Source organism: Podarcis bocagei, assembly GCF_964188305.1.
Source record: "Podarcis bocagei genome assembly, chromosome: 2".
Lineage (NCBI taxonomy): Eukaryota > Metazoa > Chordata > Lepidosauria > Squamata > Lacertidae > Podarcis > Podarcis bocagei.
Window position 1 is genome coordinate 53,611,490 of NC_138126.1, and position 25,670 is coordinate 53,637,159.

General features: G+C 42.2%; 1 protein-coding gene across 5 annotated transcripts; it reads right to left on the reverse strand.

Annotated features, from left to right (window-relative positions):
* Nucleotides 1-243: 243 nt before the first annotated feature.
* Nucleotides 244-15,348, reverse strand: TSEN2 (tRNA splicing endonuclease subunit 2). Of its 5 annotated transcripts, XM_081176900.1 has the most exons (13): nucleotides 15,202-15,324; nucleotides 13,914-14,016; nucleotides 13,398-13,619; nucleotides 12,622-12,703; nucleotides 11,664-11,700; nucleotides 10,404-10,860; nucleotides 9,856-9,933; nucleotides 8,805-8,855; nucleotides 5,474-5,612; nucleotides 3,612-3,648; nucleotides 3,048-3,159; nucleotides 1,527-1,616; nucleotides 244-354 (listed from the first exon to the last, which is right to left on the reverse strand). In XM_081176900.1, exons 3-13 carry the CDS (start codon nucleotides 13,584-13,586, stop codon nucleotides 295-297), a joined length of 1,332 nt encoding a protein of 443 aa, XP_081033026.1. In that variant the 5' UTR covers nucleotides 13,587-13,619; nucleotides 13,914-14,016; nucleotides 15,202-15,324; the 3' UTR covers nucleotides 244-294. The 5 variants fall into 5 exon arrangements, with proteins under 5 accessions (XP_081033026.1, XP_081033025.1, XP_081033027.1 ...); XM_081176899.1 differs by lacking the exon at nucleotides 13,914-14,016 and having other exon boundaries at nucleotides 15,202-15,348; XM_081176901.1 differs by lacking the exons at nucleotides 13,914-14,016; nucleotides 15,202-15,324 and adding an exon at nucleotides 14,733-15,193.
* Nucleotides 15,349-25,670: the final 10,322 nt, after the last annotated feature.

The window sequence follows — 25,670 nt, forward strand, 5'->3', positions numbered from 1 at the left end:
GACAAAATAGATTCAGAAGAAGAAGAATCTTATTTGCATCAGCCACTAGCCATAGCAATAAAATAAAATGTACTGAATATTGAGGTAAAAACTTAACTACAAAAAATACATTTCGGGGTTCAGAGAATATCTGTCAGTATCCATCTAGGTTTTAATTTAAAAACAAAACAAAAACTGTGTGTGTGTGTGTGTGTGTGTGTGTGTGTGTGTAATACAACATGCACAGACAGCTCTACAAGAGTAAACATTTGACATTTTATTTACTTTGTTGTCATGTTTCCGCAATCCATTTTATCACAGCTCTTCTTGTTCACTGCGCTCATGGGATGAGACCCAACGGTTTAGAATCAATTCCTAAAAAAAGTCATTGATTATTGACGACTAAAAAGGTATAAATGGAAAAAAAAAGTTTGTTCACTGTTCTTGTCCCTAGTTAACCCAGTATGATTTAACTGTAGCAGAAGTGCCCTTTGGGCTTCCCACTGGGATAAGGCAGCAGCTCATCAACGTACATGCATGTCCACCACAGTAGCACCCCCAGTCCCATTCACCTTGTTTGTCCTTATCCCTCAATCACACACAACCAATGGAAAAACAAATAACTTTGGTCTCTCTTGTTCTGACACATTTCTAACCCTAACTCAAGAAAGGAGATTCTGACTAAATACCAGGAAGACATTGTGGCGGTGAGAGCTGTTCCATAGTGGAACTGACTTCCTCGGAAGGTGGTGGCCTCACGGGTGGTTGTTAAGCAGGGGCTGGATGGCTATCAGTCATGGAGATTCCTGCATTGCAGCTGTTTGGAGTAGAGGACACTTGGGATCCCTCCTAACTCTGCATTTCTATGATTCTACGTCAGCACACCTTCTGTTTTCAGTATGCCAAGACCTGAGCCATGTACAATATGATTTTGGTGTTTCGCCTGTCTTTCCCATATCAGTGAAAGAGGTGTATTATGTGGCATAGCGGGCTGATGTTCAAGATCCAGGTGCCCGAAGTTCCTTTGGGAGTGTCGGATTAGAAACTTCAAATCTTAGGCATTATGTTGTACTGTTTTCTAGGATTCTGACCACACTAGAGCATTACTTCTTATTACTACTTTTTCAAGAGTAATTTGCCTGCTACTGAAATGGCATAGAAAGCATATCAATGTAACTAGATGCCTCATTGCTCCTGTAACATCTATAGGAAGGAGCCTCATAAGTTAGGCAAATGATGTATCTCATTCTGCTCTTTTGAGATATATAAATTAGCTCGAATAATCAATTGCTCAACAATTACTCTAACAATTCAGGCACAGGCAAAAATATTTTTACTGCATTCCCAGATATTAACCCTAGGTTCTCAAATCAGATTGCCATGTGTGGTATACCCAGCTCAAGTTACTACATATATATACTGAATTAGGAAAGGTTCAAATATTACAAAATAAATTATTAAAATATGGTCTACATTCTATCCAGAGAACTGGATACCTTAAGGCAGTCAGTGACTTCAGAAAACAAATCAGAGCAGGACTTGCATACCTGAACTTTAATTCTTTTGAGACATTCTGGTGACAACATTTCTTTTGCAGTCATATCAGGTGGCCGAATCAAATAGCAGAACATGAGTTCCTGGTGGTTAAAAAAAAATCCATTAAAATGTACGAAATTCATGTAGTGTAAGATTTGCTCTTTACATCTGTAGTGGTAGTAAGGCAAAATGTGCTTCAATGAATATAACGCTGAATGTGGATCAAGGAGATCTGGGTTCAAATTGTCATCCAACCACAATCACATTGGGTGTGGTCTGCAATTGGATGGCTATGTACAGGTCACTCGCTTGCTCCCCGATTCTAAGACCAGGGTTCCTTTGTGGAAAGCTTCAGTGGACACAATTTGTATTCCTACCTACGGCAATTCTTCTTGCTGTATTGGGGGAAGCTCCAAAGAGCCTCAAACTCGAGTTTGTGAAGTGAAATTTCACAAGAAATTGCAGCGATGAGAGACCGGTCTGTGTGTGTAGGTATGTGCAACTCTAATCAGAAGTACTAGGCATAAGTACTTTATCTACAGTTCTTATTACTCTGTTGCGTGTTTCCAGAAAAGTACCCTTCCCAGTGTGTATAATGGGGGTTATGCCAATTTAAAGAATGCTGTGTAGGACAAAATAAAATAAACTAAGTGTGTTTTAGATAGGTTACTAAAATGTGGAAGGTTTCAGGTAAAAAGTTGAGAACTGATAAGCAAGTATTCCAACGCATCCCAGCTACTACATAAGTGTTCAAATGGAAATTTGAATGTGCTTGACTTGAAATATTTAAAGTACTTCCCCGTAAGCTAGAAATTTGAAATTCAGCATGTATGTACACTAACCCTGCAATCTTACTTCCACCTCTCTACTTGGAAATAAGTCCCATTATGTTTTTTGGGCCTTACTTTGAGATAAGTGCACATAGGGCTTAAGGCACCCTGATTACTCGAATTGGGCGTTTCTTCTCTCTTCCCTGAAACTTGGGAAGTTCTCTGAACTGTCTCTTATCAGTGGCTAGCACTGAATAAGAAAAGGTGCAGATGGCCCAGAATGTAAGAGTTCCCCATGCAAATACGGTCATACCTTGGTTTTTGAACAGCTTAGTTCTCAAATGTTTTGGCTCCCAAACGCTGCAAACCTGGAAGTGACTGTTCCGGTTTGTGAACTATTTTTGGAAACTGAACGTCTGGCGGGGCTTCCGCGGCGTCTGATTGGCTGCAGGAGCTTCCAAACGTTTGGTTTCCAAACGTTTTGGTAGTCAAACGGACTTCCAGAACCGATTCCTTTCAACTTCCAAGGTACAACTATACTTGAAGCGGCTTCGGTGACACTAAGAAACACAGCTGAACCCAGGATAGGTCACACACATGGAGGATCAATCAAATCAATTGATCAGTATCTCATTTATCTTATTTATGGCTATAATTGACAACTTCACATTATCTCTTTTTGTGCCCCCACTGTAGCACCTTTCCTTTGCTCCACAATGCTTTTCCTTGTAGCTTTGAAACGCTTAGCTGAGTCTATGTTACCTTGGAAACATTTGCTGTAGTCCTGTTCAACCCAGACAAAGACTTCCAGCTGAAAGGTCTGTGTGGTGACCCTTCAAAGTCACTGTTAACTAATTCCACAATGACAGAGTAACTGGAAGACAAAGCAAAGTGAAACTTTTTTAGGATGATGGGGTGAAACTGGCATTTAAAAACTAGGTACAGTCCTCAGCTAAAATTTACTTAAGAGCTGAAGCTTCACTTTAGCAGAGTGGAAAAAAAGAGCAACAAGTGCGTTTCTCATACTTTTAAAGTGTACCATTTAGCAAAAGATACAGCCACCTTGCAGGCTATTTTGTCTAGCCCTCCATCCAGTTACCCAAACTCAAAGCTGCTTTCCAGAGTCACTCTGTTAGATATCTTATGAGTCCACTAAGGAAAACTTGTACTCAAACTTGCTTTGTACCCCAGAGTACTTATTAAAAATGTCAATCTCCTGTCCCTTCCCAATGCAATCATGTTTCCTTCAGTGCTAATGATGCAAGAATTAAGCATAACACTTAAGCATATCTGTCTGTCTGTAATATCCAAATCTGAATGCTATACCTGGCATGGTAAAAAGGAGGACCTTTTCGATACAACACTGCAATGGGAAGAAAAGAAACAAAACAAGCACTTACTAGAAATAATCATGCTTTCTTCATTTTGAATCATATTAATGTAGGACACGTGGCTTTCCCATTACTCAGCTTTGAAAATCTAAACCATAATATAATAGGATCAGGGTTGTTTGCTTTTATTCTAACCGCAGTTGGGAGCTGAAGCTGCTCACAATAAATAAAAATCCTAATCAGGTAACTGGGAATAAAGATATTTTAACTACTTGTACAGTGCCACCTTCAGGGGGAAAAACCCCACTCATGTCACTCCAAGTCAACTAGCAAACATAACACATAAGGATCTAAAAACAGCCACAGAGTGATCTATTCCAAGAGAGATGGGTTAAATCCAGCCTCCGGCTGCTCACTTGCTTGCCAACAATCTTACCAAGGTTGCACCTGCTCCTAGATGAGGTTCTCAGTCTGGGAAAACACATGCAGAGGAGGTCACAGCTGCATGCACAGCATTTGGGGACGTAATGTGCAGAGCAATTTACTCAAGAGAGCTGCCAATGGTCCTGGGAACCAAAGCATACTGGCTCCACTCAAAAGACTGAATGCGGACCAAGAGGAATCTGGAGCAGTAACTAATGCAGCACAGTTGATGCTGCCAAGGGATTACCATAGTAATTAACAGCAAGTTGGTCCCCCAGACTAAAAGAGAAGTGAAACATTCTTTTATTGGGAAAACTAATTGCTTAAAATGTTGCATTCTTTTATCATCATTTGCGTTCAGAGAGGGACAGTGATGTAATTAATCTTCTTGCATGCTCAGGCAAGCCAATACCTTGCTGGGTCTGTTCCTCTTAGAAAGGAGGGGGTGAGAGTAGGTTATGGGAGGTAAATCCCCACCAGGACTTGCCCAGGTAAATGGCTAGGGTCTCACTCCCCATGCTCATAGGCCTGAAGGACAACTGGAAGAGATGAACTGAGGAAAGACTGTAAAGAGCTCTGTATATTAAATGTGCTCCACAAGACAATAAACACCCCCAGGAGATTACCAGACTCGTTTTTGCCTATGGTAAAAAGCTTTTCCCTCCTACAGATGACAGCAGGCCATCAATTAAACATTTCTTTCAAAAAATACTGCTGTGTGCACATCTATTATTCAAACGAGGCAACAGAGAATGGGAACACCAAGACATTAGCGCTCAAGATTCAAGGAAGCTACAGTCAAATGAATGGGCAGCACATCTGCACAAACAAACCAGACAATGAGCAATAGCCTATTTAAGTTGGGGAGCAGGCTTTCTGCACTGTGAGACGATTAGCTGAGCCAATCCCCCACCCCACAAAGCTCCACCAGCTTTCATCATTGCAATATCCATTTCATCACACAGTTCCAGTGTGTGGCCTCTCTTACGTTCTGCAATCTGCACTAACCATATTTGGTCCAGTGGTTTTTGTTATCAAGTAACGGGGAAAACGATATCACAAAGGCTATCTATGGGTCGGTCTGGGTGATAGCAATCTAGTCATCATGTGGAGGGGGAATGCAAAAGTACCTGCCCACCCCTCTTTCCAGCACACTTTCTTGCTTCTGCCCATCACTATGAGGATGGCACAGATGAATTCTAGCCTGCATGTCTAACATCAAACGCATGCAGGTCAAAATTGGTCCCCAGGTCTTACCTGGGAATTGACTGCACCATCCCCTACTTATGGCCTGTGCTTGCAGGCCATGAGTTGGAAAACCTGTCCTTGTGGAAATGGGAGGGGACAGTGCATCACCACATAAAAAGGACTGGATCCGCAGTGTGTGCACCAGCCTCTACTGCAAACTATAATCAATGAAAGGAAAATACTCACAGAGGTCAGTCCCATATTTCAGGCCAACTTTAGGGACCCATCCTTTACTACGGAAGTAGTGATATGCCATGTATGTAGCCTTAAATTTGGGTTGTGCTTCGCTAAAAACTTCCCATAGCTTCAGAATAGATAAAGGTGCCTAAAAACACAACCAGATGCTTTCCTATAATTACAGTGTACAAAAGCAACCTACTATTATTGGCAGCTAAGTCAACAATCTTAGCCACTTCTAGAGCAGCGTATTTTATCTTTTATTCAAGTTGGGAGAAGGCACAAAGAGGACAGAAGCCAAATGTCAAGTTTGTCATGCAAGTCTAAGCATAAATGCCATCTAGCTTTTGAACTGCGGTGTAGCTAAAGCTATTAAAAATAGGTTCCAGGGCATCTAGTCTAGGGAACTCAGCAGTCAGAAATGGAACACCAAACGGTATACTCAACTACACGATGCAGAAAAAGTTTAGGATAAAGCTTTATTCTCATAGCATTATACAAAATCCTGAGCTCTGTTATACCCATTTAAGCCCCCTAAAATGAATGGAACTTACAATCCAATGCTATGCATGTTCACAGGGAATTAAAACCCACAGAGTTCAAAGGCCATACGCAACTAATGCAGAATTGTAACCAAAGACTGTCTACGTTTATGCAGAGAACATAAGAGTATATGAGAAGGAAAAATTACCCATGGTGCAAGTTGCCTTGGAAACTATTACAAAGTGTTTGTTGTTTTATGGTAACAAGCAACACACGCAACAGGTTAACTCACACACAGCTTACTACTACAGACTAAAGGCACCCAATTGGATCTAGCCACCAATTGGATCTCGCCAGGACTCCCAATGTTTACTGCCAAGGAATCCACCAGGTACTTTGTCTCCCCTATGGAACATCTAACTAATAATAATAATAATAATAATAATAATAATAATAATAATAATAATAATAATAATTTATTATTTGTACCCCGCCCATCTGGCTGGGTTTCCCCAGCCACTCTGGGCGGCTTCCACAGAAACCAAAAAACACTAAAATATCATACATTAAAAGCTTCCCTGAATAGGGCTGCCTTAAGATGTCTTCTGAATGTCAGGTAGTTGTCCATCACCTTGACATCCGATGGGAGGGCATTCCACAGGGCGGGCGCCACCACCGAAAAGGCCCTCTGCCTGGTTCCCTGTAGCTTCGCTTCTCGCAATGAGGGAACCGCCAGAAGGCCCTCGGCGCTGGACCTCAGTGTCCGGGCAGAACGATGGGGGTGGAGACGCTCCTTCAGGTATACTGGGCCGAAGCCGTTTAGGGCTTTAAAGGTCAACAGGGGCAAAAGGTCCTTCAGGGGCACAGTTACCCTATTCAGGACCAGGGAGTCCTCCACACCAGCCCGCCCCCTGTCCCCCAAAAACAGTACTTCTGTCTTGTCAGGATTCAACTTCAATCCATTAGCCGCCATCCATCCTCCAACCGCCTCCAGGCACTCACACAGGACCTTCACCGCCTTCACTGGTTCTGATTTGAAAGAAAGGTAGAGCTGGGTATCATCTGCATATTGATGGACACCCAGTCCAAACCCCCTGATGATCTCTCCCAGCGGCTTCATATAGATGTTAAAAAGCATGGGGGAGAGGACGGAACCCTGAGGCACCCCACAAGTGAGGGCCCAAGGGTCTGAACACTCATCCCCCACCACCACTTTCTGAACACGGCCCAGGAGGAAGGAGCGAAACCACTGTATAACAGTGCCCCCAGCTCCTAGCCCCTCTAGACGGTCCAGAAGGATGCTATGGTCGATGGTATCAAAGGCCGCTGAGAGATCCAGCAGAACCAGGAAACAACTCTCACCTTTGTCCCTAGCTCGCCGGAGATCATCAACCAGTGCGACCAAGGCAGTTTCAGTCCCATGATGAGGCCTGAACCCTGATTGGAAGGGATCCAAATGGTCCGCATCCTCCAGGTGTGCCTGGAGTTGTTCAGCAACCACACGCTCAATCACCTTGCCCAAGAATGGAAGATTTGAGACTGGGCGATAGTTGGCCATACTGGCCGGGTCTAAAGATGGTTTTTTAAGAAGCGGTTTAATGACCGCCTCTTTCAGCGGATCTGGGAATGTTCCCTCACAGAGGGAAGCATTCACCACCCCGCAGAGCCCATCGCCCAACCCTTCCCGGCTTGCTTTTATTAGCCAGGATGGGCAAGGATCAAGGAGACAGGTGGTTGGTTTCACGCGTCCAAGCAGCCTGTCCACATCCTCGGGGGTAACGGATTGAAATTGATTCCATGCAACTTGACCAGACAGAGCTCCAGCACTCTCCCGCCCCAGCCCTGCTCCCACGGTGGTGTCTACCTCCTTCCGAATATGAGTGATTTTATCTGCAAAAAACTTTGCAAAATCGTTGCAGGAGATCTTGGGGTCTTTACAAGGCCCCGGTGGTAAAGGTGGTTCCGTTAAATTGCGGACCACCTGAAAGAGTCTCCTGCTACTATTTTCTGCAGATGCAATAGAGGCGGTGAAGAAAGTCTTCTTCGCCGTCGCTATCGCCACTTGGTAGGCTCGACGTTGAGCTCTAACCTGTGTCCGGTCAGATTCGGAGTGAGTTTTCTGCCACCGACGCTCTAGCCGTCTCAGCGATTGTTTCATCGCCCTCAGCTCCGAAGAAAACCACGGGGCTGTCCAGGCTCCATGCAATCGGAGAGGGCGCTTCGGAGCCAGACAGTCGATAGCCCTGGTTAACTTGAAGTCCCTAAATACCGAAGGGCTTTTACCCTGGCTCGATGTCATGCTGTCACTGAAGGTCGATACAGGAAGATTAACTACCTGGGAGACAATGTCCCTGTGACTCGGGACAAATAGAAACGGTGGAGCATGTCCTTCTCTAGTGCCTGTATTACAGAGACATTCCTATTAGCCTGATTTCCCCACTACTTCATAAGTACCCAGGGCGCATAGGGCAATTCTATACCTCCCTGCTGCTCTCAGATACCAATCCTGCTACAACACACAATGTTGCTAGATTCTGCACAGCAGTGCTCAAAATTCATCGGAGGATGACCTGTGCCACAAACCAGATTTAAGGAACGTATCGGAGTGCTCCATGAATTAATAGTTAAAGTCTTTTATAAATCAGCCTTTTACGCTCTTCCACACCCGTCCAATCCTCCTATCCCTTCTTTTAGCTTCTTTTAAATTCTTATAGACTTTTATATCAACCTTCTCTTTTAATACCTTTTAGCTTTCCAAAATGCTTTTCCGATTTCAAATGACTGTATCCCACCCTTTTATGCTGGTCTATGACCGTAATAAAGATTTGTATTGTATTGACTAAAGGCACCATCTTACCTCATTGTAATAAATACTTAAACATCCTAGAGCATAGACCAAGAAAAAGGCCTAAAAAAAATCACAGTAGTTAGAATTATTTTGTGTATGTTATATACATTATTACAGAGTACTGGCACCGACATGTTTTGCATAGCAAGGGTAGGGGGGTGGAAAGGGAAGTGGGAAAAGTCAAACCATGCATTTGCTCACACTATCATACTTTTCATCAAATAATAGGAGCTAAGTTCTCATCAGTACAAACAGGACTGCTGAATCCTCAAATAATAATAATAAAAGCCCTCCCATTTACATCCAAGGTTGCTATCATTTACATGATTGCTTCTGAGCAGACAAACAGAAGATTTTGCTGCAGTCCATCTACCCAATGAGCACAATCCTTCAAAAGATTATTCTAAGTAAATTCCAGGAACTGAGCAAGAGCAACAAGATTATTCAGGATCTTTTGAGAGAGGGAAAACCCTTCACTAGAATATGACTTTCATTCTTCGTGTTGTCAATTCTAGCAACAGAAGGGAAAAGAGCTTAGCCTTGGGATGGAAGCAGTCCTTAAAAGAAAGAAAAATCACCCCCAGCAAGTGTGTACGTTAGTGCTAGGTAAGAGGAGTGGACTGCTGAAGAAAGGGAGGGGATTTGGCAGGGAATAAGTTTTCCAAAATGAAAGGAGAGGTACAAATGATCATTTGCGAAGTGAGGAGGGACTTGGGCAGTGACGTCCTAAGGACCATCAAGGAATGCCTGGGACTGTGGAGGAGTCAAAAAGGACCTGCAACAGCCATAGCAGCTATCACAGTTTATCAGAATTATGAGCCATATTCAATATGAATCCAACTGGAAGCAAGTGGTGGGCAATATCATGTGGCTGCTCTAGTGACCAGTAGTACAAATGCACCTGGAAAGGCCAATCATGTGAGAATTCTGCAAGACTGAATTTATAATTTTTCCTCTTCCAAAATTTATCCACACTTTCTTAAAAACAAAAACCATGCAAATACCAAAGTTATATATTTACATTGGCAAATTACTAAGTATGACAGTCTTCCAAACTTACCTCTTCTAGACTGAGTTGCAAATATTCTAAGATCCTAAATGGATTCCTTCTGCACACTAACCTTTCTTTTTTGACTAACTGCAAGAAAAGTAGCAAACCAAAGTTACAAAGACGCAGTCACAACTCTAAGCTTTTTACCTAGCTAAGAGCCTGCCAGCAAGATACTTCGTATTCCTTTTCTCCCATAAAATCTCCTTCTGACATGCCTATTCACTCCTGAATAATTTTCTCTCTCTGCTTAGCACACCTCATTTGATGGCATTGGCTTATCTTCTCCCATGTCCTAATGTGCCGTGTGAATTCCAAGATTCACAATTTACTTGTTAAACTGACCTGTCACTACTGCATAAATGCCATAATGGCTTTCAAGTGATGGAGATCAGCTGAGTGATTTCTTTCAGCAGAAAGGGATAAATGATTACACCTACTGCCTATGTCAGAAATATGTCACTGAAAAGGCAAAATGTTATTTTAATAATTTGTTAACAAAAGTTGCCCCTCCAAAAACAGCAATGGACTAATTTGTGACCTTATGTGTGATTTCTTACCTCTTTTTTCAGACATAAATTTGATTCTTCTTCTTCTTCTTCTTCTTCTTCTTCTTGAACTAACACACACTCATTATTATAGTCTTGATTAATACAACCTTCTGGCTTGCAGCTGTGATGCACACTGACTGGAGACAGTTTTGCCAAGTGTCTTTTAGCTAAAGGTTTAGAGCCTGTTATATCTGATTCATTAGAGTCATTCTCGGCTAGTGGGTCAAAAAATGGACCACCTTCCAGGCCAGCTACTTTATCCCCATTTGTTTCAGAAGAAGTCACTACGTGCTTTGACTCATCCTCAGCCGTCTCCATCTTGATGGTCTCCTCAGCCTCACTATTTTGCTCAACTTCTCTCAGATTAACGGGCTGCGTATAATTCAGAATGGCTGCATCAACTGTGAAGTCATCCAGTCCTTGCTCCCGCATGAGGCTTTTAGCCCATTCTACATGACGCTGGTACCTGGAATAAAAAAGGAAACACAGGGGTTGCCAATCTTTCCGAGGCCTGCGGACACACTTGCAAATGGGAGAAACTGTTTTTAGCACCACATAAGACGTCCTGCAACCAAGCACACACCAAGACCTTTTCTGTGGGCTACACAATAATGATTCTTTTGCGCTTAATTTCAGCAGGGGGAGGGGCCCCTACATGTGCCAGAAAAGCCCCCTGCAGGCCCATGTGCTCCCTCAAGCACCACATTAGCCACCCCTAACAAACTTCAATTTCACTATTATTATTATAATTATTAAGTTTGTATACTGCCCTGTGCCCATAGATCTCAGGGCAGTTCACAGCACAAAATTACAATATAGAAAACCCAAAATACATTGGTACCTCGGGTTACAGACGCTTCAGGTTACAGACTCCGCTAACCTCGGGTTAAGAACTTTGCTTCAGGATGAGAACAGAAATCGTGCTCCGGCGGCAGCGGGAGGCCCCATTAGCTAAAGTAGTACCTCAGGTTAAGAACAGTTTCAGGTTAAGAACAGACCTCCAGAACGAATTAAGTTCTTAACCTGAGGTACCACTGTACATAACAAAAATAGGAACAAAAACAAACCAATAACGCCCCCTCCCTTCCACAAAAGATTTAAAAGGGTATCGGATGTCAATCCGCCAAAGGCCTGGTTAAAGGGGAACATCTTCGCCTGGCACCCAAAGGTGTATAAGGAAGGTGCCAGTCGGACCTCCCTGGTACCAAGGAACTGCAGTTCAAGCTTCAGACACAGGAGGGGGAAAAAGGGGGGGGGAGCCACACTTACTTTTTTGATGAGATTATCGGCATGTTTAACCCGACATCTGCAATAAAAGCAGAATTGTTAGCTATTGATTCCGCAACACACAGGGCAACCCAAAACCCAGCTGGGAGCAGCAAAGTGGAGTGGATCAGCAGATCTACCTCCACGTTCAAAGTCCTGCTGCTTTCTGGGCAGAAGGCTGAAAGGAGATTTCCCCCTTTTTTTGTGCGGCAGCTCCAGGCTGGCATAGACAAGGGAACAAAGAATGGGACCCCTCAGGGAATCCATGCAATTTTGGATCTAAAGCTGTTAGCCCTGGTAGCTTTCCATTCACTAGGGTGGAACTTGGGTAGCCCTTGTGGCACAGCCTTGCTCCCTGCCCCATCAGCAGCGCTTATCTCCACTAGTGGAAGTGATGGAGAGACATCTATGGGCCATTTTTTCTCCCCTGTTCCCCCCACCTCCCCAAGCTATCTATGTGGAAAGGCGGATAGCATTGTACTGACAGTTTGGATTTTGCTTCAAATAATGCATTCATACTAAGAAGAAGAGGAAGAAGAGGAAGAGTTTGGATTTGATATCCCGCCTTTCACTCCCTTTAAGGAGTCTCAAAGTGGCTAACATTCTCCTTTCCCTTCCTCCTCCACAACAAACACTCTGTGAGGTGAGTGGGGCTGAGAGACTTCAGAGAAGTGTGACTGGCCCAAGGTCACCCAGCAGCTGCATGTGGAGGAGCGGAGACGTGAACCCGGTTCCCCAGATTACGTGACTACCGCTCTTAACCACTACACCATAGAAAAATATATCTGTCTTCCTGGCTACCCTCTCTGCATAAGAGGAATCCAAACAACATTTGCTGCAATATTGTGTCTGCAAATGCTGTTTTCCAGGGCCTTAAGGGTTTAAGGACCAAAAATTGAGCCAATCAAAAGAGTTCATTATGCACACTTTATGCCTTTAATTCAGTTTCAGACTAGCTTACCTTGCCACTTAGCAACCAACGTAGGATCTGAAATATTGTATTCCGGCCGACTTCTGGAAAGAATACCTTTCCCAAAAAATCCCTAGAAGAATGAGACATCTGTGTTACCAACAGTTCCACAGTTGTGCATTTGATATTCTTTGCATTATTGATCACACACACTGTCATATCTTTTTTAAACTAGAAAGCTTCCAGCATATGAAAGTCAGTCAATAAACACAAGCTCTCTGAGCGCAGTTACTCTGATGCTGAAGACAAGTTATCTTCTATGTAGTGTGGAGAAAGTGGATTAGGAAAAGGTTTTCTCCTCCTCTCATAACAGGAACTTGTGGACATCCAATGAAGCTGAGTGTTGGAAGATTCAGGACAGGCAAAATAAATAGGCATATAGTGCTTAAAAGCTATTGAATTCATTCCCACAAATTGTATCGAGGGCCACCAGCAGGGATGGCTTTAAAAGAGAAGCACACACTAGCAAGTTTCTATGAAACACACAATCCAGTACAGTATAGTGCTCATGAATATAAACCTTATTTTGCTGTTGATGCCTTCTCAACCATTCCAGATAGAAATACAGGACCCATGTGATTATTTGACTGATTTGCCCCTCCCCACCTCACACCTTCACACATACACAGTATTTTAACTAGATTGACAATTATTTGGTTCGGAATATTAATTACATTTTAAAAAATCCATTGTGTTGGCAACCAAGGTGAATCTTTTCAATGTCAGAAGCGTCATGCATTAGACAGATAAACAAAAGTCAAGAATACCATACTATATAGATGTTCTATATCTTCAGGATTCTTCACAATTACATTATTATTTAAAATTTCAGCCTGGCATATTTGGAAATCTCTTCCGTAAATTCCCTCTCCGGTGGAAGAAATAGGAAACGGAGAATTATATGATTCATATACTCTTCTCTTCCTTCTTGGGGGGTGGAAAATTGCTTCTGCCATTTTGTATTATCCTTCTACTTTAACAACAGTCATCTAAGGACAAAGAACAGAAAGGGAAGAAAAACTTGTGAAATATTTTTTAAAGTCAGACACTTATTAGGTATGCTTGATGAACCATTAAAGTAACATTCTTTCCCTTGAATTGGTCAGAACAATTGATTTCAGGGGCATAAAAGCAGGACACCAACTCAAACTCTTTCTGGAAATATATATACTCGTGCCTTGATTCTCAAATATACACAGTAACTCATGGGATTCACGGTCTTAATATTCCTGCAGAAACAGCCTCTTCCCATCTGTATTCCAGATTAACGCAAGACAACTTACTGGGGTTACTTCTTGGTGAGCAGTGAGGCCTTGTAAACTATTCACCTTGGGTTACACAGGCCAAAAAGGCTTAACACATTGGAAGACTCTAAGAGCTGGAATACTGAAAGGGTAGAATATGACAATAGTATTTTATCAGGAACTCAAAGCGCTAAAACCAAACAAAATTACAACACACATATTCGGGAAAGACTCTGGGAGTGTTTGCACTCTCTTCTGTACCAAGTGTCTTAACTCATTTTCTTGAGCTTTCTTTATGTATTCATTTAGTTGTTTTTACACTGAAAAATATTTTCCGGCATGGGGTACCTTGATAGTTCTTCTCAACAGGGACTGGCAGTCCCCAAAAGTGGTGGTAGTTTAAGCTCCATTGCCTGCCTTGCCTTTATCCACACCCACAAAAAGATGTTATCATACAAAGAGAGCTTTTGCATAAAGTACATTTTGGCATGCTGCATAAAGAATTACTGTCTTCCATTATTTCCCCCTCCCTGAATAATTAGCTGAAGACACACTTTGGGTGCCAGTGCCTCCACCATCACCAATTGGGGCATGACTGACCTGCCTTTTTGTGGTGGTGCCTTTATATTAATAATAATAATAATAATAATAATAATAATAATAATAATAATAATAAATTATATAATTCTCCCCCAAGATAGTCCCACGCCACTGAAATTTTTAGAAATGTTGAAGACTTATCTGGCCCTGCCATATTCCTGAGATTGGCCAACTCTGGGTTTTTATTGTGCTAGTTTAGTTCCAAAACTGTGCAGAAATTTAAAATATGTTATTTGTTCTCTTGATGGTTTCAATTACCTTGTAAGTCACCCAGAGAGGCTTTTTTAAAGTGGCAAAGTGGCATGCATGCTGAGCACACGCTCAGCAAAATAATGCCTCCTCTAAAGTATACGATAAAAATTACAAGCAAAGAAATCAGTGGCCCCTTTGGACTTGGGGTGGGGAGAGAGAGAAAAAGAGGACACAGAAGGATCCCAGGATGTTTGCGTCCCTCTCTCCCATTCTCCCTTTCCTGAGGACAAAAGGCAAAGAGGGACACTAGGGACACCCTCCTCGGTACAAGCACACCCAACGAGAGGGCTCTGGAAGCGGGAGGGTTTGTGTAGAAGGGACCCTGTGGGTCATCTACTCCAACCCCCTGCCAAGCCCCAGTTCTGCCTAAGAGACAAATGGGAGGGAGAAAAAGCTCTTGACAGCTCCCCGCACAAAGCTCGCAGTTAACTGGCTGGCTCTTCTTCCCTCTTGCAAAGAAGGTTAACCAAAGCACCTCTCTGGCCACTAGCAGCGAACTGAACCCGAGCAGCGGAAAGAATGCAAGCGGCTCTTCCCCCGCCGCACATGCAGAAAGGACTCCTCCGCCTCGGAAGCAGGAAAGGCCTCTTGCTTCCAAAGAGGTAAAAATAAAACGAAGCGTGTCATGTAACTATCACTTCCGGTTCTTACTCGCGTCCTCCATATGTGAAGCAAGAGTAGAAGAGGTGCAGCCTTAAATTCAGACTTTAAAGTAAAATGGCCATCATCATGCTTATCTAGGCAATGCTGCTCACTGAGTGAGTCTCTCTCTTTAGCTGTTTCTCCCAAAGTCCTACCCTAGCAAGGAAGCCTCTAACGTTCAGGGTGTCGTTCTTCGGTTCTTGCACTAATCCCCGCTATCGTTTCCCCGCGTATGGCAGACTCTCCACGCTGCGATTGGGAACCGGAGGTCTACATATAGGAACGTCGTAACGTTGGCTCGTTGAGCTGCGGCAATAGGACGAATCGAAAACTACGCAGCCAATCGGCAACGCGTAAAGAGGGCGGGGGTGGGGGAAAGAAAACGCATGCGCTCTGTAATCTTTCTACCTTGGTGCTGGGAATATTGTTAAGAAGTCGGAACTCCTCCCCCTGCCCCAGTCGGAAGTTGATTCCCAAGCGCTTGGGTGGGGGGCACCCTGGAAAGGGCCACCCACTTGGTGCCTGAAGACTGTAGGCTGCAACCCTAGCACCTATTCACCTGAGAATAAGCCCCCGTTGAAGAGAGTGGGGTTTGCGCCTGAGAATTGTGGGATTCTGTTGCAGATTATTCCAAAGTGACCCAGACTGTGCCAATCCTGAACACGTCTGCTATGTGGGCTTTGCTCCCGCATGAATGTAGATAGGATAGCGCAGGGGTCAGCAAAGTTTTCCATCAGGGGGCCGGTCCACTGTTCCCCAGACCTTGTGGGGGGCCGGACTGTATTTTGAAAAAAAATAATGAACAAATTCCCATGCCCCACAAATAACCCAGAGATGCATTTTAAATAAAAGCACACATTCTACTCATGTAAAAACACACTGATTCCTGGACTGTCTGTGGGCTGGATTTTGAAGGCGACTGGGCTGGATCTGGTCCCCAGGCCTTAGGTTGCCTACCCATGGGGTAGCGTGTCTGCTCTTAAGTACTGGGTGTAAAAGAACGGCAGCATCAGCGTTCATGCTCCTCTTCTCTCCCCGCTTCCTCTTGTTCCGTGGCAGAAGTGGCAGACCTTATTTTTGAAAGGTGGCAGCTAAGTTTAAGAATCCTCCATTTCCCAAGGGAGTTCCCTCTTCTTTCTCCACATCAACCTGTTCAACCATGTCGGTTAAGGAACGATGTGCAGTGTAGGGCAAAATGGGTGCTGGTTGAAAGGTATTTGAAAAACAAAACCAGCACTTCTTACATTTGCTTACTGGAGGAGTCTGCTTTTCAGCATAGGCCGCTCTGTAGATTCTTGGGCAACTGACAAGCCTTATGAGGAGCGCTTGAAGGAGCTAGGTATGTTTAGCCTGGAGAAGAGGAGAGTGAGAGGAGATATGATAGCCATCTTCAAATATCTTAAGGGCTGTCAGACAGAAGAGGGAGCATGCTTGTTTTCTCCTGCTCTGGAGGGTAGGACTTGAACCAATGGCTTCAAGTTACAAGAAAGGAGAATCCAACTAAACATCCGGAAAAACTTTCTGAAACTAAGAGCTGTTCAGCAGTGGAACAGACTCCCACAACGCATGGTGGACTCTCCTTCCTTGGAGATTTTAAAGCAGAGGTTGGGTTGTCATCTGTCATGGATGCTTTAGCTGAGATTCCTGAATTGCAGGAGGTTGGACTAGATGACCACTGAGGTCCCTTCCAACTCTCAAGATTCTATGACAAGATAGGACTTTCCTATTGTATGTAGTATTACTGCTTGATAAACTTAATCTTATATACCGTATATATTTAAAGTAACATTTTATTGATTTTCCAAAAATAACAAAAATAAAAACAAGAACAATACAAAAGCAAAACAAATTGACTTCCCTCTAATCCCTTCCTTGGTTCTATTATTTATCAACATACTGCATGTCTGTTGTTAAATTTTAACCTATTAAAATCCCTATTATCCATTCCTAACAAAATTACAAATAATCTTAAAACCCTGCTAATGTGTACATTGCTTCTGTAAATATGCAATAAACATCTTCCATTCTTCCTTAAATTAGTTGTCGTCTCTTCCTCTTAGTTTCATAGTCAATTCCGCTTGATAAACTTTCTTATCCCCCTGCTCCGACCATAGAGATCTAGATATTGTTGATGATATGTAACTCCGCTATCCCTACCATTTTAAAGCTAATTTTTGAGGGGACCTTTATTTTTTAATTTTTTAAATAGCATATCTGGTCACATCCACACCACATATTTAAAGCACCCAACTTCCCCAAAATAATCATGGGAACTGTATTGTTGGGATGGAATAGGCTGCATGCCTGAGGCCCTTCTAATTCCTGGATCCAACAAAGATTCAATCGCTCGAATAGTCTGACAAACTTCTTAGTAATGGCTCATGTGTAGGTCATTAAGATAGCAAAGGAAGTAGCTATGTGCCAGAAAGCAAATGGTTGGATCCCGCTCCCTTAACTGTCTGTTGGTTAGAAGTACAAAAACCAGAGTTGTGTGTGAGAGCTAGAAGCAGGCTGGGCAGCTGAGAGCCACAACCATGCCTGATTTCTGCTGTAATCCAAGATTTGGGTTTAGGAGAAACACAACCTTCTTGGAATGTTAATGTTGTGAGTCCCTCTACCATAGGCTCAGGTTGTATATAGGTGTGAATAAACCATATACTGTATCCTAAAGATCACAGTCTCCACTGTCCCTCATTCAAAGGAAACCGAACCCTGGATCATTGACTGGAACTCCTAGAATCTTGCACTGCTTGGAGATTGGGATGACATGCAACAGTACCTCTCACAGAGCTTCAGTTCCTAGCATCTTTAATAAACTACAGTTCCTAGGATTATTTGGGAGGTAAGCCATGTGCTTTAAATGTGTGATGTGAATATGACCTGCATCACTCTAAAACCCTGAAAAATAGCAGTTATACTTACCACTTTGGCAATTCATGAATCTGTGAAACTGAAAAAAGCAAAGGCTTTCAAAATGGGACATTTTCAGCATATTTTTACCCCTTCCTCACAGGTGGGGGAGGAGAGGGGAAAAGAAACGAGGACATGGCTTTTCTCTCTCTAACCCTGAAGTATTTTTTTTCAGCTGTACTAATAACAACTAGCTATTTTCAGAGAATGGGATAATCATTCTGAATAGGTGTCAGGATTGCTGTCCTACAGGTCAGAGCTACCCTTCTCCCTATTGTTGAAATGCCTTGGGAAATGAAAAGCTGGACTTGTTTTAGATACAGTAAGTTTAGCAGTATAATCTGATTTTGTAAGCGCTAAAATGTTAAGTGCCCATTTGTTGCTGGAAATAGACATGTGTCAACAAATTCAGTTTAGGCTGACAGCAGTTCACTGACCTCTATGCCATGAGTTTGCTTCCTTCCAAAGTAATAAAAGCCATTGTCAAGGGTAATTACATTCCCCTGCAGAACTGTCAATGGCAGAAGGCATAAAATATGAATTTACTTATCCAGGTCAGATTTGACAATAGTTTAACTTCCCCATAGTTTTATTGCAGTGGGCTATAGAAATATGTGCACTGAATTGGACTGAGAATGAGAATAGGTTGTTTTTAACTGAAACAGAGTGGACAAAACATGTCAACAACTACGTGTCTAAATAGCTTATGGGAACGAAAATGTTTTAAGCAGGTGCCAAAAACAGTACAGCAAAGGAGCATGGCTAATGTCAATAGGCAGGGAGTTCCAAAGATTCTATACCTTATGTATAGTTTATATGCCAAAATATCTCACCCCATAACTCTACAGAGTCCTCAGGAAGGCTTATAACATTGCACAATAATTTCAACAGTCACAAAAACAAACTCTAAAAAATTAGAATCATAATTTGAGCAGCAAATAAAATGGCCTCAATTATTGAAATTTAATCTGGTTCACTGTCTCCCCCAAAATTTCTGATGGAATAAAGAAGTTTTATCAGTTTCCTAAAAGCAGTGTTGGAGCTGGTCTACCAGGCATCCCTGGAACAGAGTTCCTACGATCACCTGGAGCAAAGTTGTCAAGGGCTTTAATGGTTAAAACCAGCACTTTAAATTATGCCTACAACTGAACCGGGAGCTGCTGTTGTTATTTCAGCACAGCCTTGTCCTGTGATTGGTTAGCTGCTGCTAATAAATGGGTGTCTGCATTTGGCATTGAATCTCTCTTTGCATATCTCTGAGATAAGTATTAAAAACAATAATTCTGCAGCATTAATCTGTTTCGGAGGGCGGTTCTTAAATGGTACAATACTTTCTGTCCTTCAAGCAATGCTATAATAACCACCACACCCTGCTTATCCACTGAGCCAATGAGGAAAAAACAAGCAAAGGCTCCCAGCAGCAAATCAGTTCTCAATATTGTCAATACGTTGCATGTTGAAAGAAGACTGCAATAATAGGTGGAGCCACTAGATGTCCACATTTTAGCAAATTTTGTTAGAAGGCTCTGAATTAAGACTGCATTTTCCTGCAGAGCCATTCCAACGTTTTATAGCCTGTTGAAAATGTCAACACAAGGTGAGGCACGCCAAGTTATTTATTAATGAATGGCATTAAATATCACACAAAACTCCAGGAATAGCCTCAATCTGATTACACTTGTAAAACCAGCAACATCAAAGGAATGTTTGATTCTTGGGACAGGTCCACACTAGACTTTAACTGCAGGCCAGTGTCATTTTGAAGTCATGTACCCAACCTGCTGTGTCTCAGTTGTGACACCCTTCTGCTGCCTGGTATAATCCTCACTTGGAACATATGGAAGCAGCATAGCCCATTGTTATGATGCTACAAACTGCAGCAGAGTGAGGAGGGGGAAAGGTCCTCGTTTGCACTTTCTCATTGCAGAAATATGGGAATCTGACATTGTCACTTTTGCCCTTGATCCTTTTCTTCCTTCCAACCTCTTGAAAATGACAGGCGTTCAGAATTTATGACCGATTGATATGTAATTAATAGCCCCCAAAACTTGTGTGCCTAACCATCTCCACTCATTTCATTAAAAAAAGGTGCAAGAAAGCCATTATTTGCGGCAATTTTAGACAAATGCACAGTAATACAGTCCCCACTGTGTGATTGATACATGCCAGGATCTCCGACTGCATTACCGTTAGCTGCATGGGCTGGAGGTTGCAAATTTGGCGAGACTGAGAAACCTGAAATACATAGCACTGGGTTTTCTAAAAGGCTGCATGTGATCTAAATTTGCCCTTGGAGCTCACCCGTTTGCAGAAGGTTGCCTCCAGACAGCCATTATTTTGTGAAAGGGATTCAATCACATACTGAAAAATGTAGGTTTATGCAATTAACGTGGATTAAAGGGTAGGAAAGCCATGGGAAAATGCACTAAAAAGTGTGGCTTAAATGACTGAAGACCTACAACCACCAAACAAGCAAATCAGGATAGCATACGTACCTCCCTATAAACAAATGAGAATGAATGTTCAATAAAGACTAGACATTGCCTAACTTCCATGCAATGTTTGTGCAAGAAAATCAGGATGAATTCTCAGTAAGCAAGTCTGGAGGAGCCCTGACAGTTGTATTTGATAAATAGCCCTTGAGCAGATTTTTCACCAACTCTACGATTCTATAAAATCTATGAAATTAGAAGAATGGTTCATTTGCTTTAGAACAAGCCCAAAACTTCACAGAAACATTTTCAGTAAGACGATGAGATTCCTGTTACCTTAGCTCTGAACCAAACCTGGTGAACGGGCTAGAACTGAAACATTTAGCAGTTAGGATGGAGACTTACGGTACTTGAGAGGAAATAAAGGATCAGAATAGAATAAAAGTTGATTTAAGAAATGGCAATATAAATTTCTGGCGTCAGTTCAGCATTGGCAGAAAAGCTCTTCAAGTTGCATTCCTTTTGCCTCAGAATAAAATTGGCCTCTGGTCTTTTCTTTTCTGCAGGAATTTTAAAAACAATGCATGGACCTGATTCAGCAAGGTACAGCAATCAAATAAATGTTTTAATGGGCCTTTCTTTTAATAGATCCATTGTCTACAGTGTTATGAATCTGGCACATGCTTAAGATTCATGTTGACCTGGTGCCTGTTTATTGTCTGAAATGTACAAAAAATTAAGAGGCTTCCCAAATTATGATCCTTCACTCTCCCAAAGATGGGATAATGCCCTAAATCATCACATTCTTAAATGGAATGAAAGCAAAAAACCCCTAATTTTCTGCCAAACACATGTTGTCTTTTCTTCAAACAAAAATAAACTAAAAAACATCCTCTTGAGAAACTTTAATATTTTCTTTCCGTTTTTTTTCATAACAGGAAAAGGTTTGCTGTTCCTTTGTTAAATTTGACATACCAGCAGCTTAATATTCCCTTTTTTATTATTTTAACCGTAAAATGCTGCACGCCAAGGCCTATACTAGGAAGTGATCTGTTTATTTAAATTACATTTATGAGCAAGCAAATGCAAACAACTGTTTCTCATAAACTAGTAAGCCACTCGTCCCTTATTCCTGAGCACTCTGGTTTCACATTCTTCCCTGACAATTTTCATTTCTTGGTTCATCAATTCTTTTTCTCTAGTCTGCTTCCTCTTCATTTCCAAACTGTAATCTCTCTAATTTCCAATAGTCTTTTTAAAGCCTCCCTAAAATGCAAATTCAAATACACCTCATTCACGTCAAGAAGGTTCAACATCTACTCAGATTTTAAGCTAACACTTCTTTGAAAGTTCACATAACCTGCCATTTAAATAAGCATCAAAGTCATTCCTAAGACACAAAAGCAAGTAGTTCTTCACAAGAATCATTTCGTGGTGGCTAAAAATATATTCAGTTTTAAGTGACTAAGTGTCCTTTACAATAGCAGTACTTCCTTATTTTCCTAGTAAGCCATAGAACGTTGCCTCCATGTTTTGCTTTCTAACTTTCTTTATAAATGTATGATTGACTAACATTTTTTAAAATGAAAGCTAAGAGGCTGGGCCTCCTGCTTAGGGGTGGGGAAGTGGAAGGAGAAGGGAATAAATGTGAAGATGAACTCATTCAGTATTCTACCCCCCAAATGAACTCAATTCAGCTTTAGTACATCTGGCAATTAATAATTGATTTCAGATGTAGTTCAGAGATTTTGAACTAGTTCAGTGAACTTTATTCAGTTAATTCCAAGAGCAGTGAGTGACTGGTTTCTCATCATTACTTACGGGGCTAGATGTTTTTCCTGTGGATGGAGAAGCTTTAAAACTGGGAAACTCCTGCTACATTATTTCCAGTGCAATCCCTTCAATGGCAATCACATGTTCTTTGGGAATGATACAAACCCAGGAACTTTGTGCCTTTATTCCTGGGAAGGAAGCTCTGATTCTGGAGAACTCACAAACGTTGGAATTAAGTTAGCAGTATAATGACTATGTATAAAGGAAAATGTTATAGTAGCAGAAGGGACTCTCTGGAGTCTATGGGAAGATGTGATACCAATGCTGTTTTTCTGGGGGTACTCAAGGGTACCAGTTCTGGCACCTGCCCCCCGTTAATAGTGTGACACTTACTGTAACAACTTTGTGGTACGGGCACCTTTTTTCCTATATATAAAAAAGCACTGAATAGGACCTATATAAATAAAAAGAAACTTCTTTCAGGCCAAAGTCTCATTATAAAAGAAAGCATTAAGCTTATTTTTACCCCTCTTCAGATTGATGGCTGGCAAAGAAATTCCTTCTACAAATGCAGGAAAGCAAAATAAAGACAGACAGGGAGTGTAGGTGGCAGAAACTGAATGTTGCCACTCTTGCCAGAGCAGTTCATCATATTAAGCCACATATTGTGCTACTGAATTGATTAACTGCCTGATTAGTCATGAGGTATCGTTAAGATCTCTAATCTGAATTAGCCACATTGTTCCTGTGGGTGTTCCTTTTTGTATTGGTACAAATACAGTTTGACAAACTGGGAATAGATGTAGAAGAGGTGGAACCTATTTCTGTTTTGGATGCTCCATCCCCACTTCCACCTGACTGAATGACCCTGAGATCTTCTGAGGAAGAGTGGTATATAAATCTAATAAAAAAATAAATATTTTTTTTTAAAAAATACCATCTTAAAATTAGTTGAAAGCAAATGACAACCAAGAGAACAGGGTGGATCCTAAGCATATATATTTCAGGTGCCAAAGGGCAGGGTGAATAGGTTTGTTTTCAATGTATGACATAAACTGCATAATGATACCTCTGTGGGGAGGGAGTTCATTATCAACACCATAATCACCACTATTTAAACTCCACCCTTCATCTCATGAGTGCCAAGGATGGCTGACAATAAAAATACAGGATTAAAAACAAAAGTAGAACATACAACATACAATGATAATCAATATGAGATTGTATAAACCGTGATACTTCTGCTGTGCTCCACAGACAAGCCGAAACAAATAGGTCTTAAGAGGCTGTCTGAATGAATGTTCTTACAGGCCACCCCAATCACTGCCAAGCGGTGGCAATATTTACCAGGGGTCCTGGCACTTAACCAGGGTTTGTGTTTCTTTGGGAAAAATAAGGCCCAGCAGACACGAGTACCTTCAAGAAATACAGTCCATCTGCACATATTTCCACCTGAGTTTTATGAAAGGAGAGTTCACAGTATTTGCATCTCAAGAAGTGCAGTAATGGATTCAGAGGCATCTTCTCTCTGTTGCAGCCTGCTCCAGCCAGTCAGTATGTCTGCTGCCTTCCAATCCCTGCATGGACTTTTGCCTACCTCCTTCTCCTCTTCCTTCCTAGCAGCCTTTGCAGAAAAACAACTCCTTCCTTTCTGCTTCCCCACTACCCTGTAACCTCCATTTCAAAAGCCTCCTGCACCCCGTTTTCCTATTACCCTGGCAACTTCTCCCTCTGTGCCTGGCAGAGCCTTCTTCCTGGTTGATGACTTTCACTGAGGGGCTAATGGCTGGCCATCAATGCCATTGCTTCTTCAACAACCCACCCCCAGCAAACAATCACACCCTAGGCCAACCCCAACCTCTCTCACCACCAAAGGAACACAAGTAACGCTGACACCAAACTCTACATACATTAAGCATAATAGAAACATCGCCACCCGACCCCACCCCCACCCATCTTCCCTCCCCCCACTCCCCCTTTCTTTTTCCTTCCTTCCTTCCTTCCTTCCTTCCTTCCTTCCTTCCTTCCTTCCTTCCTTCCTTCCTTTGTCTTCTCCCCCTAATGCCTCAACAAATGAAATAGATTTGTAAAAATGTTACATGGGAAAAAAATACATGAGGCATTACACTTCTGTAAAACAAGAAAATCCTTAATAAAAAAAAAAACAACCCACCCCCAGTGAGTCATCACCAGGGCTGGCTCCATGAGGAAGTTAGCTAATTCATGCATGTATGGAGGTCTGCCTCTCAGAAAAAACTCATAACAATATTGTGTGTGTGGGGGGGGGGGACAATCTGATATCTGCAGAGAGGGAGTTTCAAACCTGGGGGTAGCCACTGAGGAGGCCCTGTCTATTGTGGTGACCTTGCCCAAGCCATATTACAAACTGGGTCTCCTCTGCAGATGGCAAAACATGGGTTAGGTGGTGCCTAACAACAACAACAACAACATTATTATTATTATTATTATTATTATTATTATTATTATTATTATTATTATTATTATTTATACCCCGCCCATCTGGCTGGGTTTCCCCACCCACTCTGGGCGGCTTACAGCATATATTAAAGCATTAAAAAAAGAAGAAGAAGCCATGAAGGGTCAGTGGCTATATCATGTAATGTATGTATTGTGTAAACACCCTTCTTGAGTTTTGTATGCAACTTCATCCCTCGTTGGCCCTGCTTGCTGGCTTTCTCTGGCCTTTTGCCTGGCAGGAATGTGTTTTTGAATGGTGATAGTTTCTTGCTTGCCTAAGCGGAGGTGGATGTGTAGAAATCTCTGGCTTTTGCCTAGCAGGAATATTGCCTATTATACAATGGTAAGAGTCACATCCATTGCTGTGCCTCACTTATACTTCTCCCCCTGCCTGCCATGGGCATGAAGTGCACAGAAGGGTATCAGGTTGTTGTGCTGAAAAAGGCTCCACACCCCTGCTTTAGAGTCCTGCTGAAAGCAGGTGATGTCCACAACAGCATTAAGAAGTGAGGAGGAGGAGGAGATAGGATTTTCTTTGCCCAAATAGCTTGACCTGAAAGTATCACTCTGAAATCTCAGGTTTTGGTGAAGTTATCGTCCAGCTCTTTAGCCAGCAATACTTTGGGAATAATCTGATAACTGACCAAGTAAGGATGGGGGGAGGAATCCCATTATACAGAAGATTGCAAAGTTCATGTCTGTTAATATT